Below are 13630 nucleotides of genomic sequence, written 5' to 3'. Positions count from 1 at the left end.
TCACAGTAACTTCATTGCAGTGTGAACGTAAGCCTACTTGTGACACTAATAAATAAACTTTAAATTTTTGAAAGCATAGAATTATTTAACTTTTAAGTTGCTGTTTTTGGGAGCTTGCTCTGAGTAAACTGGCACGTTTGCCTCCTTCACCCCAGTAAGTACACTTCAAAAAAGGTGTGACTTTGAATGCAATAAGGTGCCGCATAGAAACAAGCCTCCTTTTCCTTTGTCTTGGTGGGGTGAACAAGAACAAACATCGTAGTTTAATACTGAGAGCTTTCTGTTAATTAGCACAACATGTACACGGAGAGAGAGCTCGCCAGAGGAATGTGTGAGAGTTGTGTTTTTTTTCAACAATTGCAACCTGTACAGTTCAGGGGGTTTATCCTGTCTCCTTTTATGAAAAATTTCAGAAATGGATAATCTTGAGAGTCAAACTCTTTCGTAAGATCCTTTTCTTCCGAGACATCAACCTTGCCGAGTTTCACTTGATTTTTCTCATTCTCGAGCAGTTTCGCTGCCTTCTCAAATTCTCCCAGCAAAGCGAGTGAATTCCCAGACAAGGGGGCAACTGCAACAGGAGGCAAGAACGTGAAAGAATGAATATTATAGCCCAATATTTCCCCATTTTGCTGTAAAACCAAATATGCTGCATTAATTCTCAACGTTTCCCTGATACATTGCGTGATATCCAGAACTCCAAACAGGATTTCTTCTTGCGCATATTAATTATTCTTTTTAAAAATTAATTCAGTCGCTGCAAAAGGTCCATTTGATTGAATTCTCTGGGAGAATTTCTCAGCAAATCATTGCATATTCTCTTTGCAGATAGGTCGGTCTATTTGATCAAAGCTCAGGCAGCTTGAGTTTCCTCAGTGAAGGCAATAATGAGGTTACAGTGATTGCTGCACATGCACACAGTTCCCCTCTTATCCCTTATGAAAGAATTGTATGTCTGTGTCAAGATAAAGGATAATGACTTAGTCAGAATGTCAGCAAGTCCTTCCAAAACTTATACCAACTCTTTTATCTTTATGATTTTTCTGAATTACAACTTGAAAAGATTTCTGTGTTTCCCTTACTCTGGTGCGCATGATTTTGCTTTATTTGTGAGAAATATTCACAGCTCCTCTCATTCTGACAACTCTTTAGCAATGGTCACTTTGAGTTGTGCTGGAATCATGACTCCGGCCCTTCCTGATCCAGATATGGATGCAAAAAGCTTCAGGCCAAAGGAAATGCGAGCGTGTAGCTGAATAGAGAAACATGTTGCCGATTCTTCTTCTTGTCTTGCTTTCATCAAGGCAAATGCAAGGATGGCAAATCTCACATCATCACAAGTTATATCACAGGAGAATTAATCTGCACCAGTCTGCCATGAATCAATTAATCAATTAATCAAATTACCCTGCAAGTCAAGAGCCTGGATTCTCCCAAATTGCAACTAAGTGCCCGCGCCAATGGGAAAATCGGAATGTTTCCTGTTGGTACTGGCAGCATCTGTCAGGCGGGATTCACCACCCAAAATATGCAAATGAATGCATGTCGGGAATCACGCCAGCCAGCCCCGCCTTTCAAAGATTGGGGCGCTGGTTATAAAGGGTGCTCCAATCTCCTCATTCGCAGACAGGTCCTCCTCCCAAAAACCAAACTGTGATCCCCCCCCCACATTGACAAGGGAGCACTGTCCTTCCCTCACCACTGAAATAACAGGTCACGCACCTCCCCCAGTGCCTCCCTCACATCACGCAGGCATGAGTGGGACCCAACCCAGTGCTCCCCTCAGCCCCCTTTCCCCTTTATCCCCCCCACTCCCTCAGACCCCCTCAGATACCCCTCAGCACGCCCCTCAGAATGCCCCTCAAACATATCCTCCTCTCTCAAAACCCCCCTCTCCTCCTCAGAGTCCCACTCGGGCCCTCCTTCAGGCCCCACTCCTAGGCAGTGCCTGGCCCCGCTCCTGGCACCTTATCTCTGTCCCCCTGGCTTGGCACCTTGGACCCCAAGGGGGTAAAGGATTTAAGATCCAATGCCATGTCCCCCTCTGCCACTGCCAGGCTGCAGGCGGCAGGTACCCTAGGTGTCTTGGGGGTTGGGTGAGCTTGGGCTGGGGGCAAGGGGTTGACCTCAGCACCCTCCCCCATGATGGGGCTCTTATGGGTGGGCTGCCCCTTCTAACTCTGGGAAAGGTATTGTTCAGTTTGTCTCTGTCCTCTAAAACCATTCACATTCCCTGGTCACTTTAATCACCTTGCCCCCTGGACAGACGGAAGGATTCCAGATCACTGAGGCACTCCATTCAGCTGAAGGGATTCCCCCTTCTCTGTCTAGGAAGCTGCAGGTGTGAGAAGGTCCCTTTCAAGTCCTCTGACTGTCAGAAGACACTCACTGTCACTATGGGGGTTGGGGTGGGGTGGGATGGTGGGAATTACCATCTCCACAGCTGTTCACTCAGTCCCATTGTTTTAACATAGCATTTATTGGAGGTCTCTGAGCCTCTCAAAACCATTGTGTCCAGTAATTTGAACTCTCATTTGATTGACAGATTAATGGTTTCTCCTCAGCATGCAGTTAACTGTGTTTATTTACCTTTCTCTTCATGCATGAATGCATCTCAAGTACCCCCATTGTAAACCACAATGTTTATACGGAAGAGGGAATGAAAAGCTTAGCTGGGTTGAAATTGCTTACAGCTGCTAGTGCCCAAGACCACTCAACTCCAGGACTCTTGGGGGAACCTCCCTCTGCAGCCTGGCAGCAGCAGAGGGGCACATGACTCTGCACCTACCACCTTCACCTACCACCTACACACCAGGTCCACATTGGGGGTCATGACCTACACCAAATCCCACCCGGTGCAGTTCCCGCTGAGGAGGCAGGTGAATAGCAGGTGGCCGCTGAATGGGCTGGTCAGCCCGTTAATGATATGTCAATGAGGGGTTTTACATCATTATTGGGTTTCCACCCATTATGGGCACAAACCTGATCGGGGCCAGCAGGGTGGGCTTGGTGAATCCCGAATGCCTTCATGCTCGGCAGTAAACCTGTTTTTAGCCCCGACGCCCAATTCAGTATGCAATCTGGATTCCTGCTATTGGTGAACGGGGCCAGTGAATCCCCCTCCAAGGGATCTCAAATATTTGAGCAACAGGTTAAGCAAGCCACTTCACACTGCTACTATGCAGTGGCGAGGCAAGTGATATTTTCCACCAACAGGATGCTGTTGACACTCTAAAATGACATTCTGCCTATCACACAATAGGGTAACATGGTAAATGAATTTAAGTGCCAGTGTGATGCCAGGTACGTAAGCTGTATGTCCCAGTGATTGGTTGATCGAGTCAAACAGCATGTTGTTCACAATAGGCAGAGTACAGGCTCTACTCAACCAGTCCACAATGCAGAACCCAAACAAAAAATGCCGACTGTTAGATGTGATTTCATGATTGGGCAGTACTAACTAAACAATCATGAGTGTGCTAATAGCTACACTAATAATCCATTTAAGATAATCCATTGATCTTGTAATATGGCTCATTTACACTTACTAGAAGCAACATCGATTCATAAATTGGGACCTGCTCCCTGCAAACAAAAGGAATACATTCAGGATTTGCATCTTTTCTAAATGACCCAAAGCTTGGGGAGTCTATTGTTTCCCATTGCTTTCACACTGGCAATCCTCCAGATTCGACTTGCCAACATGTTAGCACCTTTTTCTCCTGTAGTATAAATTGTTGTGATTGTTTAAAATATGTCATTCTTGCATTTGTCCTGATGAGTGCAAGATGAAAAGCTTCAACAACATGCCTCTTTTTGTGGCAAAATTCTAATACTCTATTACAAGATGGGAGTATTTTGTCTCAACATGAAGGCAGCATTTGTTGAAATAAAACAGAAAATGCTGAAAATACTTAGCAGGTCAGGCAACATCTGTAAAAAGAAAAATCTGATGCTTCAGGTTGATGACTCTTCATTGACTGAAGGTCTCATAACTGTTTTTGAAACACTTCACAAACATATCTAACTGAAACAGTGACTAGTGAGGTTCTGCAGGGATCTGTGCTAGGACCCCAACTGTTCACATTGTATATTCAAAGAACAAGAACAAAGAACAAAGAACAATACAGCACAGGAACAGGCCCTTCGGCCCTCCAAGCCCGCGCCGCTCCCCGGTCCAGGATTGAATCCTGAATCCAGGATCCCCGCCCAATTTTCCAGCCTATCTACATACTAATATCCTATCCACCGAGCTGTCCCTCACAGCTACGATGCTTCGTTCATCACAACCTATTAACTCACCCCCACCCCCCATTCCAGACCATGTGATCTCCAGGGAGAGGCGAAAACCCAGAGTGAAAACCCCAGGGCCAATATGGAGAAAAAAAATCTGGGAAATTCCTCTCCGACCCCCTGAGGCGATCGAAACGAGTCCAGGAGATCACACTGGCCCTGATCGGAAAATGCTTCCCAACCCTATTCATTTCCACTTCCACGAACACCATATGAATTCCCTGCCCCCGAGACAGGTTCCCAACTATCCGCAGTCTTGCTCTGTACTGGCACCAGCAAGATGATCATAGAATGAAGCCTTGAAACGAGAAACAAAGAACAATTAGCCCGCGCCGCTCCCTGGTCCAAACTAGACCACTCTTTTGTATCCCTCCATTCCCACTCCGTTCATATAGCTGTCTAGATAAGTCTTAAACGTTCCCAGTGTGTCCGCCTCCACCACCTTGCCCGGCAACACATTCCAGGCCCCCACGACCCTCTGTGTAAAATATGTCCTTCTGATATCTGTGTTAAACCTCCCCCACTTCACCTTGAACCTATGACCCCTCGTGAACGTCACCACCGACCCGGGGAAAAGCTTCCCACCGTTCACCCTATCTATGCCTTTCATAATTTTATACACCTCTATTAAGTCTCCCCTCATCCTCCGTCTTTCCAAGGAGAACAACCCCAGTTTCCCCAATCTCTCCTCATAACCAAGCCCCTCCATACCAGGCAACATCCTGGTAAACCTCCTCTGTACTCTCTCCAAAGCCTCCACGTCCTTCTGGTAGTGTGGCGACCAGAACTGGACGCAGTATTCCAAATGCGGCCGAACCAACGTTCTATACATCTGCAACATCAGACCCCAACTCTTATACTCTATGCCCCGTCCTATAAAGGCAAGCATGCCATATGCCTTCTTCACCACCTTCTCCACCTGTGACGTCACCTTCAAAGATCTGTGGACTTGCACACCCATGTCCCTCTGCGTCTCTACACCCTTTATGGTTCTTCCATTTATCGTGTAGCTCCTCCCTACATTATTCCCACCAAAATGCATCACTTCGCATTTATCAGGATTGAACTCCATCTGCCATTTCCTTGCCCAAATTTCCAGCCTATCTATATCCTTCTGTAGCCTCTGACAATGTTCCTCACTATCTGCAAGTCCTGCCAGTTTTGTGTCTCCTGAATATTCATGATTTGGAAGAGGGAATGAAACGTATTATCTCTAAATTTGGAGATGATACAAAGCTGGGTGGGAGGGTGAGCTGTGAGGAGGATGCAGAGATACTTCAACAAGATGTGGACAGGCTGAATGTGTGGGCGTATGCATGGCAGATGCAGTATAATGTGGATAAATGTGAAGTTATCCACTTTGGTAGCAATAATAAGAAGACAGATTGTTACTTGAATGGGTGTAAATTGAGAGAGGTGGATACTCAGTGAGACCTTCGTGTCCTCATGCATCAGCCACTGAAAATAAGCACGCAGGTAAAGCAGGCAGTAAAGGAGGCAAATGCCTTCATAGTGAGAGGACATGAGTATAGGGATAGGGATGTTTTGCTGCAATTCAACAGGGCGTTGGTGAGGCCACACCTGGAGTACTGTGTGCAGCTTTGGTGTCCTTATCTGAGGAAGGATGTCCTTGTTATAGAGGGAGGACAGCGAAGGCTTACCAGGCTGATTCCTCAGATGGCAGGTCTGTCATATCAGGAGAGACAAAATCAGTTGGGATTGTATTCACTGGAGTTTAGATGAGTGAGCGGGGATCTCACAGAAACTTATAAAATTCTAACAGGGTTAGACAAGACAGATTCAGAAAGAATGGGGGTGAATCTCCCACCCTGCTGTGCTGATTTTTAACGCAGCGCGCCGCAAGATTTCGGTGGCGCCGGATTAGCGCAATCCGCGCTGGGTGTCTGGAAATAGGCACGGAATTGCATTATATATGCAGCCCTTCATTTGCATCTGTTTTAAATGGCATTAGCGGGCCCGGGACTAAAGACTCCAAGCCCGCTGGCGTCTCTCCCACCCCCCGCCATGAGTGTTTCACTCTAGCGGGGATTACTATAACTCCCGACTTGTGCAGAGCTAGCGGCCCGACCCCACTGGAGTGAAGGGAAGGGGGGCAATGGGCAATGCCAAGGGGGTGAGGCTTAATCGGGGCATTGGGCAGTGCCAAGGGGGCGGGGCCTAATGGGGGCAGAGCCTGATGGGGGCGATCGGTGGGGATGGGGGTCCCGTTGTCACTCTGCAGTCGGGATGGTGGGGGAGGGAAGGATGCCAGCGATCGGGGCTGGTCATCGGGTTGGGGAGGGGGGGGGCAACCTGCTGGGGGGGTTGGAGCTGCAGGGGGAGGGCGGTCAGGACTGTTGTGGGGGAGGGGGTAATGAGGGCGTGCAGGAGATTGGGGCTGCGGGGGGGGGAGGGGTTCAAGACTGGGCCCGGGCATGTTTGGGATGGGGGGGGGGCGGCAGTGAACAGGCCATGGAGGGTGCGGAGGGCCGGTGATGGGGGGCCGCAGGGTTGGCCAGTGATTGAGCTGGCCGGCAATCAGGAGGCCGGCAGACAGGGGCCATTGCGCATGCGCCTATCTCGGTGCTGACAGATCGGCGCATGCACAGTGGCCCAGTCAGAACTATGCAGCTGGCCTTTCCAGTGGGAGTAGGCCCTGCCCACTGAAGTTTTACATGATTTCTGCTTGTGCACTCAGCAGTGCTCAGAGTGTGGGAGATTCTTCTCTCAACGCCCACTGAAAAAAACCCAGCATGATTTACTCCAGTTTTCACAATAATTCAACACTTCGAATCTTTTTGAGAGAATCACCCCCAATGTTCCCAATGATGGGGGAGTTCAGAACTAGGGGTCATAGTTTGAGAATAAGGGGCAAACCTTTTAGAACTGGGGTGAGGAGAAATTTCTTCACCCAGAGGGTGGTGAATGTGTGGAATTCACTACCACAGAAAGAAGCTAAGGCCAAAACATTGTGTGATTTCAAGAAGAAATGAGATATTGGGGTTAACGGGAGATATGGGGGGGAAGGCAGGATCAGGATATTGAATTTGATGATCAGCCAAGATCAAAATGAATGGCGGAGCAGGCTCGAAGGGCTGAATGGCCTACTGTGGCTTCTAGTTTCTATGTTTCTATGAGGCAGCCACAGTGTGAACATAAACATGAGGCAGAGAAAAGATTTGAAAGGTTCTACCATGCCAGCCCTTCTTAATGAATGAAAGAGGGAATGGAGTTGGGTGTCTGTGACAGTAAACCTATCAAAAAGGTCATTCAAATCAAGTGGCTGGAGATGGTACCGACCCGATATATACAGAGAAGCAATGGGGGTGAGGGTGGCTGTTTTGCATTCAGGAAACTGTAAGAATGGTGTTTCCCTCAGCTTGTGGGTGTTGAGCAGGGAACATTCCTCCTCGTCCTGGTACACAGTGGTGCTGGAAAAGTATACATCTCCCAGATCCAGCAGTCCTCATTCCCTTTTAAGTGATGGACTTCCCAAGACCAGAGGAATCCAACTGGCCCAAAACCTAAACCTCAGCCACTGAGCCACAATCACCCCAGAAAAAGGTTCTGATCAGGCGGCACAGTGGCACAGTGCCTCACAGCGCCAGGGACCCGGGTTCGATTCCTGCCTTGGGTCACTGTCTGTGTGGAACAAAGAACAAAGAACAAAGAACAATACAGCACAGGAACAGGCCCTTCGGCCCTCCAAGCCCGCGCCGCTCCCCGGTCCAGGATTGAATCCTGAATCCAGGATCCCCGCCCAATTTTCCAGCCTATCTACATACCAATCCTATCCACCGAGCTGTCCCTCACAGACACGATGCTTTGTTCACCACAACCTATTAACTCACCCCCACCCCCCCATTCCAGACCATGTGATCTCCAGGGAGAGGCGAAAACCCAGAGTGAAAACCCCAGGGCCAATATGGGGAAAAAAAATCTGGGAAATTCCTCTCCGACCCCCTGAGGCGATCGAAACGAGTCCAGGAGATCACAATGGCCCTGATCGGAAAATGCTTCCCAACCCTATTCATTTCCACTTCCACGAACACCATATGAATTCCCTGCCCCCGAGACAGGTTCCCAACTATCCGCAGTCTCGCTCTGTACTGGCACCAGCAAGATGATCATAGAATGAAGCCTTGAAACGAGAAACAAGGAACAATTAGCCCGCGCCGCTCCCTGGTCCAAACTAGACCACTCTTTTGTATCCCTCCATTCCCACTCTGTTCATTTGGTTCAGACAGCAGAGTTTGCACTTTCTCCCTGTGTCAGCGTGAGTTTCCTCCGGGTGCTCCGGTTTCCTCCCACAGTCCAAAGATGTGCGGGTTAGGTTGATTGGCCATGCTAAATTGCCCCTTAGTGTCAGGGGGACTAGCTCGGGTAAATATGTGGGGCTACGGGAATAGGGCTTGGGTGGGATTTTGGTTGGTGCAGACTCGATGGTCCGAATGGCCTACTTCTGCACTGTAGGATCCTATGTAAAACCCCTGCTTCTGGAAATTCAGGTCCCCTCCTGAGTATTTATTTCTCAGCCGCAGGTTTGAAGGCCAGTGCTGCAAAAATTCAGTGACTGTGGGCGGAAAGGTAAAACAGCGGACACTCTCTCTCTGCTCCTCAGGTATCCCTCTGCTCTTCCACTGCGCCCAACATGAAGAAAAGGTGTGAGCTATGCAAGCTTCAATCGCATAGTTAAATGAACCATCAGCTTTCAGGGAATAGCTTGGCTGCTCGTCCCCCTCCTGAAAAGGAAATGAACGCGTTTTTGGTGGTTTAGGTATGATTATGCGATGTTGATAATTCGAGTTGTATGGAATTGGTGTTGGATTGGACTGCACAGAATTCACAACATTTCAGACACTGTCAGCAATTACAGATTGAGGGACAATCCATCTACGGTAAGAATAAATAATAGACAGAATTTAATTACCACCCTCCACCCCCTCGCCCCCACTCCCTGTCCCCGGGTGGGAGTGGGGAATCGGTATAATATGTGGGGAGGTGAAGACCCTATCGCCTTTCCTATTGCCCACAGAAAAGATTTACTAGGATGCTACCGGGACTTGGTGGTTTGGGAGTTTTAAGAAGAGGCTGGATAGACTGGGCCTTTTATCTCTGGAACGTAGTAGGCTGAGGTCTATAAAATAATGAGGGGCATAGATCAACTAGATAGTCAATATCTTTTCCCAAAGTTAGGGGAGTCTAAAACTAGAGGGCATAGGTTTAAGGTGAGAGGGAAGAGATACAAAAGTGTCCAGAGGGGCAATTTTTTCACACAGAGGGTGGTCAGTGTTTGGAACAAGCTGCCAGAGGTAGTAGTCGAGGCAGGTACAATTTTGTCCTTTAAAAAGCATTTGGACAGTTACATGGATAAAATGGGTATAGAGGGATATGGGCCAAATGCGGGCAATTGGGATTAGCTTAGAGGTTTAAAAAAAAAGGGCGGCATGGACAAGTTGGGTCAAAGGGCCTGTTTCCATGCTGTAAACCTCTATGACTCTATAATTAAATCTGAGGTGGAAGGTATCAAGGACTGCCTTCCTATCTGGATGTCAATTGAGGCCCTTAAGCGGCCACATAAAAGCCTCATCCCACCACCACACACGTGGACAAACTATCAGGTGAATTCTGGCGAGAATGCCTGTGGCCTGGGTGGGGGGATCCCTCCTTCTCAGAAATCTTGTTCACAAGAGAGGGATCCACCGGTGACAAGGGAGTGACCCGGTGAAAGACACCTCCTGACTTTCACAATGACATCCCCCAAACTTGCTGGGGCCTCCCTGACTGGCCCCTGCAATCCCACCCTACCCACCTCATGCCAGGAGTTCCAGCGATGATCTCTACCCTCAGGCCTCCTGCAGTATCAGCAGTGGCCACAGCTTCTAGTGCGCTGTTAATATTGGAGAGCTGCAGGGCCTCTGATTGTTCATTCTCAGATTTGGGATATCTGCCCCGCACCAGGGCGTGCAGTGGGGAATTGCCCCTGGTGGAGCTGGGAACCCCGGCAGTGACCAGTGGGTTTAATCCTGGTGGGACACCCAGAAATGGCAATAGCGGGATTGCCACTCGCTGACTAGCTGGTTGATGGAGCCACCACCACACAACCATTAAATTCTGCCCAATGTTTCCAAACCAGAATCTGAATCCAAAATTCTGCTCTACCTCAACATAATATTAAATGTTGAGCTTCATGAGCAATTGGGTCAAGTTGGTTAAAGGCAATTTTAATATAGGTGTTCAATTTTATGAGGGGTATTTACAGAGTAAATAGATTGAAGCTGTGTCCACTGGTGGAAGGGTTGGTAACAAAGGACACTGGTTAAAGATAGCTGGCAAAGGAATATATTGAAAAAGAGACAGGAATCTGCATCTATAGTAAGTTGTTACAAGCTGGACTGGACTTCCTGAAAGTGTGGTGAAATCAACTGGCATAGAGTCAATCAGATACAGAATTAAACACGTGGCAAAAGAGTAGTGTACTAAGAAGAGGTTTTTGACACGTGGCACACTGCTACTGGTACTCAGGAAAGAGGGAGCTGTTCCGCTGGCATAGGCTTCACTAAAACTGGTCTGGGACCGGTGTCCCAGCGAATTGTATAACCAGGGCTGAGGATAGGGTTTTGAACTAACAGGTATCGTTCGTGTGAAGAGAGATTTAGAAATCAAAAGAGAATGATCAAGGCAGCTGAATGGTGTGGTGATGCAGATAAAAATCAAGCAGAGTGGGGCAGGGTGATTGTAGAGAGTTTAACAGTAACTGTACATTGGTAAGTAAGGTCCATGCAGGAAATTAGAGTAACAAAATGAAATTATAGGTTCTTTATCTGAATACGTGAAACATCCCCAGTAAGATAGATGGACACAGGTGACACAAATAAAGATAAACGGGTTTGATTTAATTGCCACTATAGACATGGTTACATGGTGACCAAGGTTGCAAAATAAATATTCCAGAGTACACAATATTTCAAAAAGACAGACAGAATGTCAGAATGAGGTAGCACCAGTTGCATAGGGAGACATAAGGTCATCAGTGAGAAAGGATCTTGGCTCAGAAGCTCATGCAGTATAATCAGTATGGGTTCAGGGTAGGAATAGCAAGAGTCATAAAACACTGGTGTTGAGTTGGTTATAGGTCACGTAACAGTGAGATGTCAATTGAGGCCCTTAAGTAGCCACTTAAAGGCCTCATCTGTTGGACAAAGTATTAACAACAAATTATTGGGATGTGTAACAAAGTCAATATAATAATTATGTAGGACTTTATTCTTCAAATAGACCGGAACAACCAAATTGGTAAGGATAGTCTAGAAGATGTATTTTATAATGATTTCATGGTTGTTTCCTGCAGCATTATGTTACAGAACCAACAAGAGTTAAAGCTATTTTAGGTCTTGTATTGTGTAATGAGGCAGGGTTAATTAGTAACCTCATAGTAAAAGATTTGTGAGGAGCGCGTGACCATAATACAACTGAATTGTTAAATTTGAAAGCACCATACTCTAATCACAAAAAATAATCTTAAATTCAAACAAAGCCGATTGCATCGGCATGGGGGAGACATGGCTAAGCTTGATTGGATAAATAGACTAAAAAAAAGTACGGTCATGAATAAAGTTCAAAATGTTCACCAAAAAATACATTCCATTAAAAATCAAAAACTCAACAAGGAAGATCCATCTGTGGCTTACTCAGGAAGTTAAGGATAATACTGGATTAAAAGAAGAGGTTTAGGTTACAAAGAATAAAAGCAAGTCTGGGGATTGGGAATGTTTCAGAAACCACCAAAAGGCCACCAAAAAGTTGGTATGTAGGGAAAAAATAGATTGTGAGAGCAAGCTAGGCAGGAATATGAAACAGATTGTAAGAGCACTTAGAAGTATATAAAAAGGAAGAGAGTAGCTGAAGTAAATGTTGGTCCCATAGCAACAGGGACAGGGGAAATTATCATGAGAAATGAGGAAGTGGCAGAGACATTCAACAAATATTGTGTGCCTGTCATCACAGTGGAAGACATGAGTTGCGCACCAGAAATAGAGGGTAACCTGTGGGCTAATAAGAGTAAGAAAATCAGGGTCATTAATATCAGCAGAGAAAAAGTACTGGAGAAACTAAAATCTGACAAATCTCCAGACCTGATCATCTACATCCTAAAGTTCTAAAATAGATACTGGACGCTCTTCCCTAGATTTTTCAAAATTCCCTAGATTCTGGACCATTCCCAGTGGATTATAAATTAGTAAATGTGACACCACTATTAAAGAAAAGGTCGGGGGGGGGGCGGGTGGGGGGGGGGGGGGGGGGCGCGGAGGAGAGAGAGAGTAAACAGAGAACTAGAGGCCAGTGAGGCTGACATCAGTCATTGGAAAAATGCTGGAATGTCTTATCAAAGAAGCTTTAACAATGCATTTTGAAAATCATAGTATGACCAGACAAAGTCAATGTGGGTTAATGAAAGCAAAATTGGGTTTGGCAAATTTATTACAGAGTTTTGAGGATGTAGTTAGGAGGGTAAAGGGGAACCAGTAGCTGTGGTATACGTGGCTTTCCAAAAGGTATTTGATAAGGTGCTGCAAGTAAGGTTAATAGGCATGATAAGGAAAGAACGGGGAGGTAGGGAGTGAAGGGACTAATTGGTAGCTCTTTCATAGAATCCCGACAGTGCAGAATGTGGCAATTTGGCCCATTGGGCCTGCACCGACTCTCCGACAGAGCATCTTACCCTAGCCTGTCCCCTGCTCTATCCCCATATCCCCACACACATACCCTGTGAATCCCCCTAACTTACACATCTTTGGACACCAAGGGGCAATTTGACATGGCCAATTCACCTAACCTGCACATCTTTCGACTGTGGGAAGAAACTGGAACACCCGAAGGAAACCCCACAGACACGGGGAGAATGTGCAAACTCGACAGAGTTGCCCAAGCCTGGAATCGAACCCAGGTCCCTGGCGCTGTGAGGCAGCAGTGCTAAGCACTGTGCCACCATGCCGCCTCAAAGATCAGATATGGGCCAATGAGCCTTCTGTGCCTTCTCATTCTATGGTTCTATGAATTCAGTTCACAGTAACATAATCAAAAAGGCTTATATGGTTTTTCTCTTGTATTCTAATAATTGGGGATTAGATTTAATCAATTCTGTGCATTACTGTAGAATTAATACAGTTAGGGAAAGGATTAATTTCCTAATTAATCACTTATTATCTTGATGTGCAGAGAAAGGCTCAATCTTAAAGGACTTGAGGGTTATGGTGAGCGGGCGGGTAAGTGGAGCTGAGTCCACAAAAAGATCAGCCATGATCTTATTGAATGGCAGAGCAGGCTCGAGGGGCCA

At 46.8% G+C, this 13630-nt stretch overlaps 1 protein-coding gene across 1 annotated transcript in view; it reads right to left on the bottom strand.

The window, feature by feature from the left end:
* Positions 1–13630, bottom strand: part of LOC144510432 (protein disulfide-isomerase-like) — a 48950-nt gene that overhangs the window by 31247 nt on the left and 4073 nt on the right. Inside the window, exon 3 of the mRNA XM_078239880.1 lies at positions 365–571. Within this exon, the coding sequence (XP_078096006.1) occupies positions 365–571 (207 nt within the window). The remainder of the gene's footprint in view (positions 1–364; positions 572–13630) is intronic.

Source organism: Mustelus asterias, chromosome 23 (genome assembly GCF_964213995.1).
Source record: "Mustelus asterias chromosome 23, sMusAst1.hap1.1, whole genome shotgun sequence".
Taxonomy (NCBI): domain Eukaryota; kingdom Metazoa; phylum Chordata; class Chondrichthyes; order Carcharhiniformes; family Triakidae; genus Mustelus; species Mustelus asterias.
The sequence above is the reverse complement of the archived record's forward strand: the minus strand, read 5'-3'. Positions and strand labels throughout refer to the sequence as shown.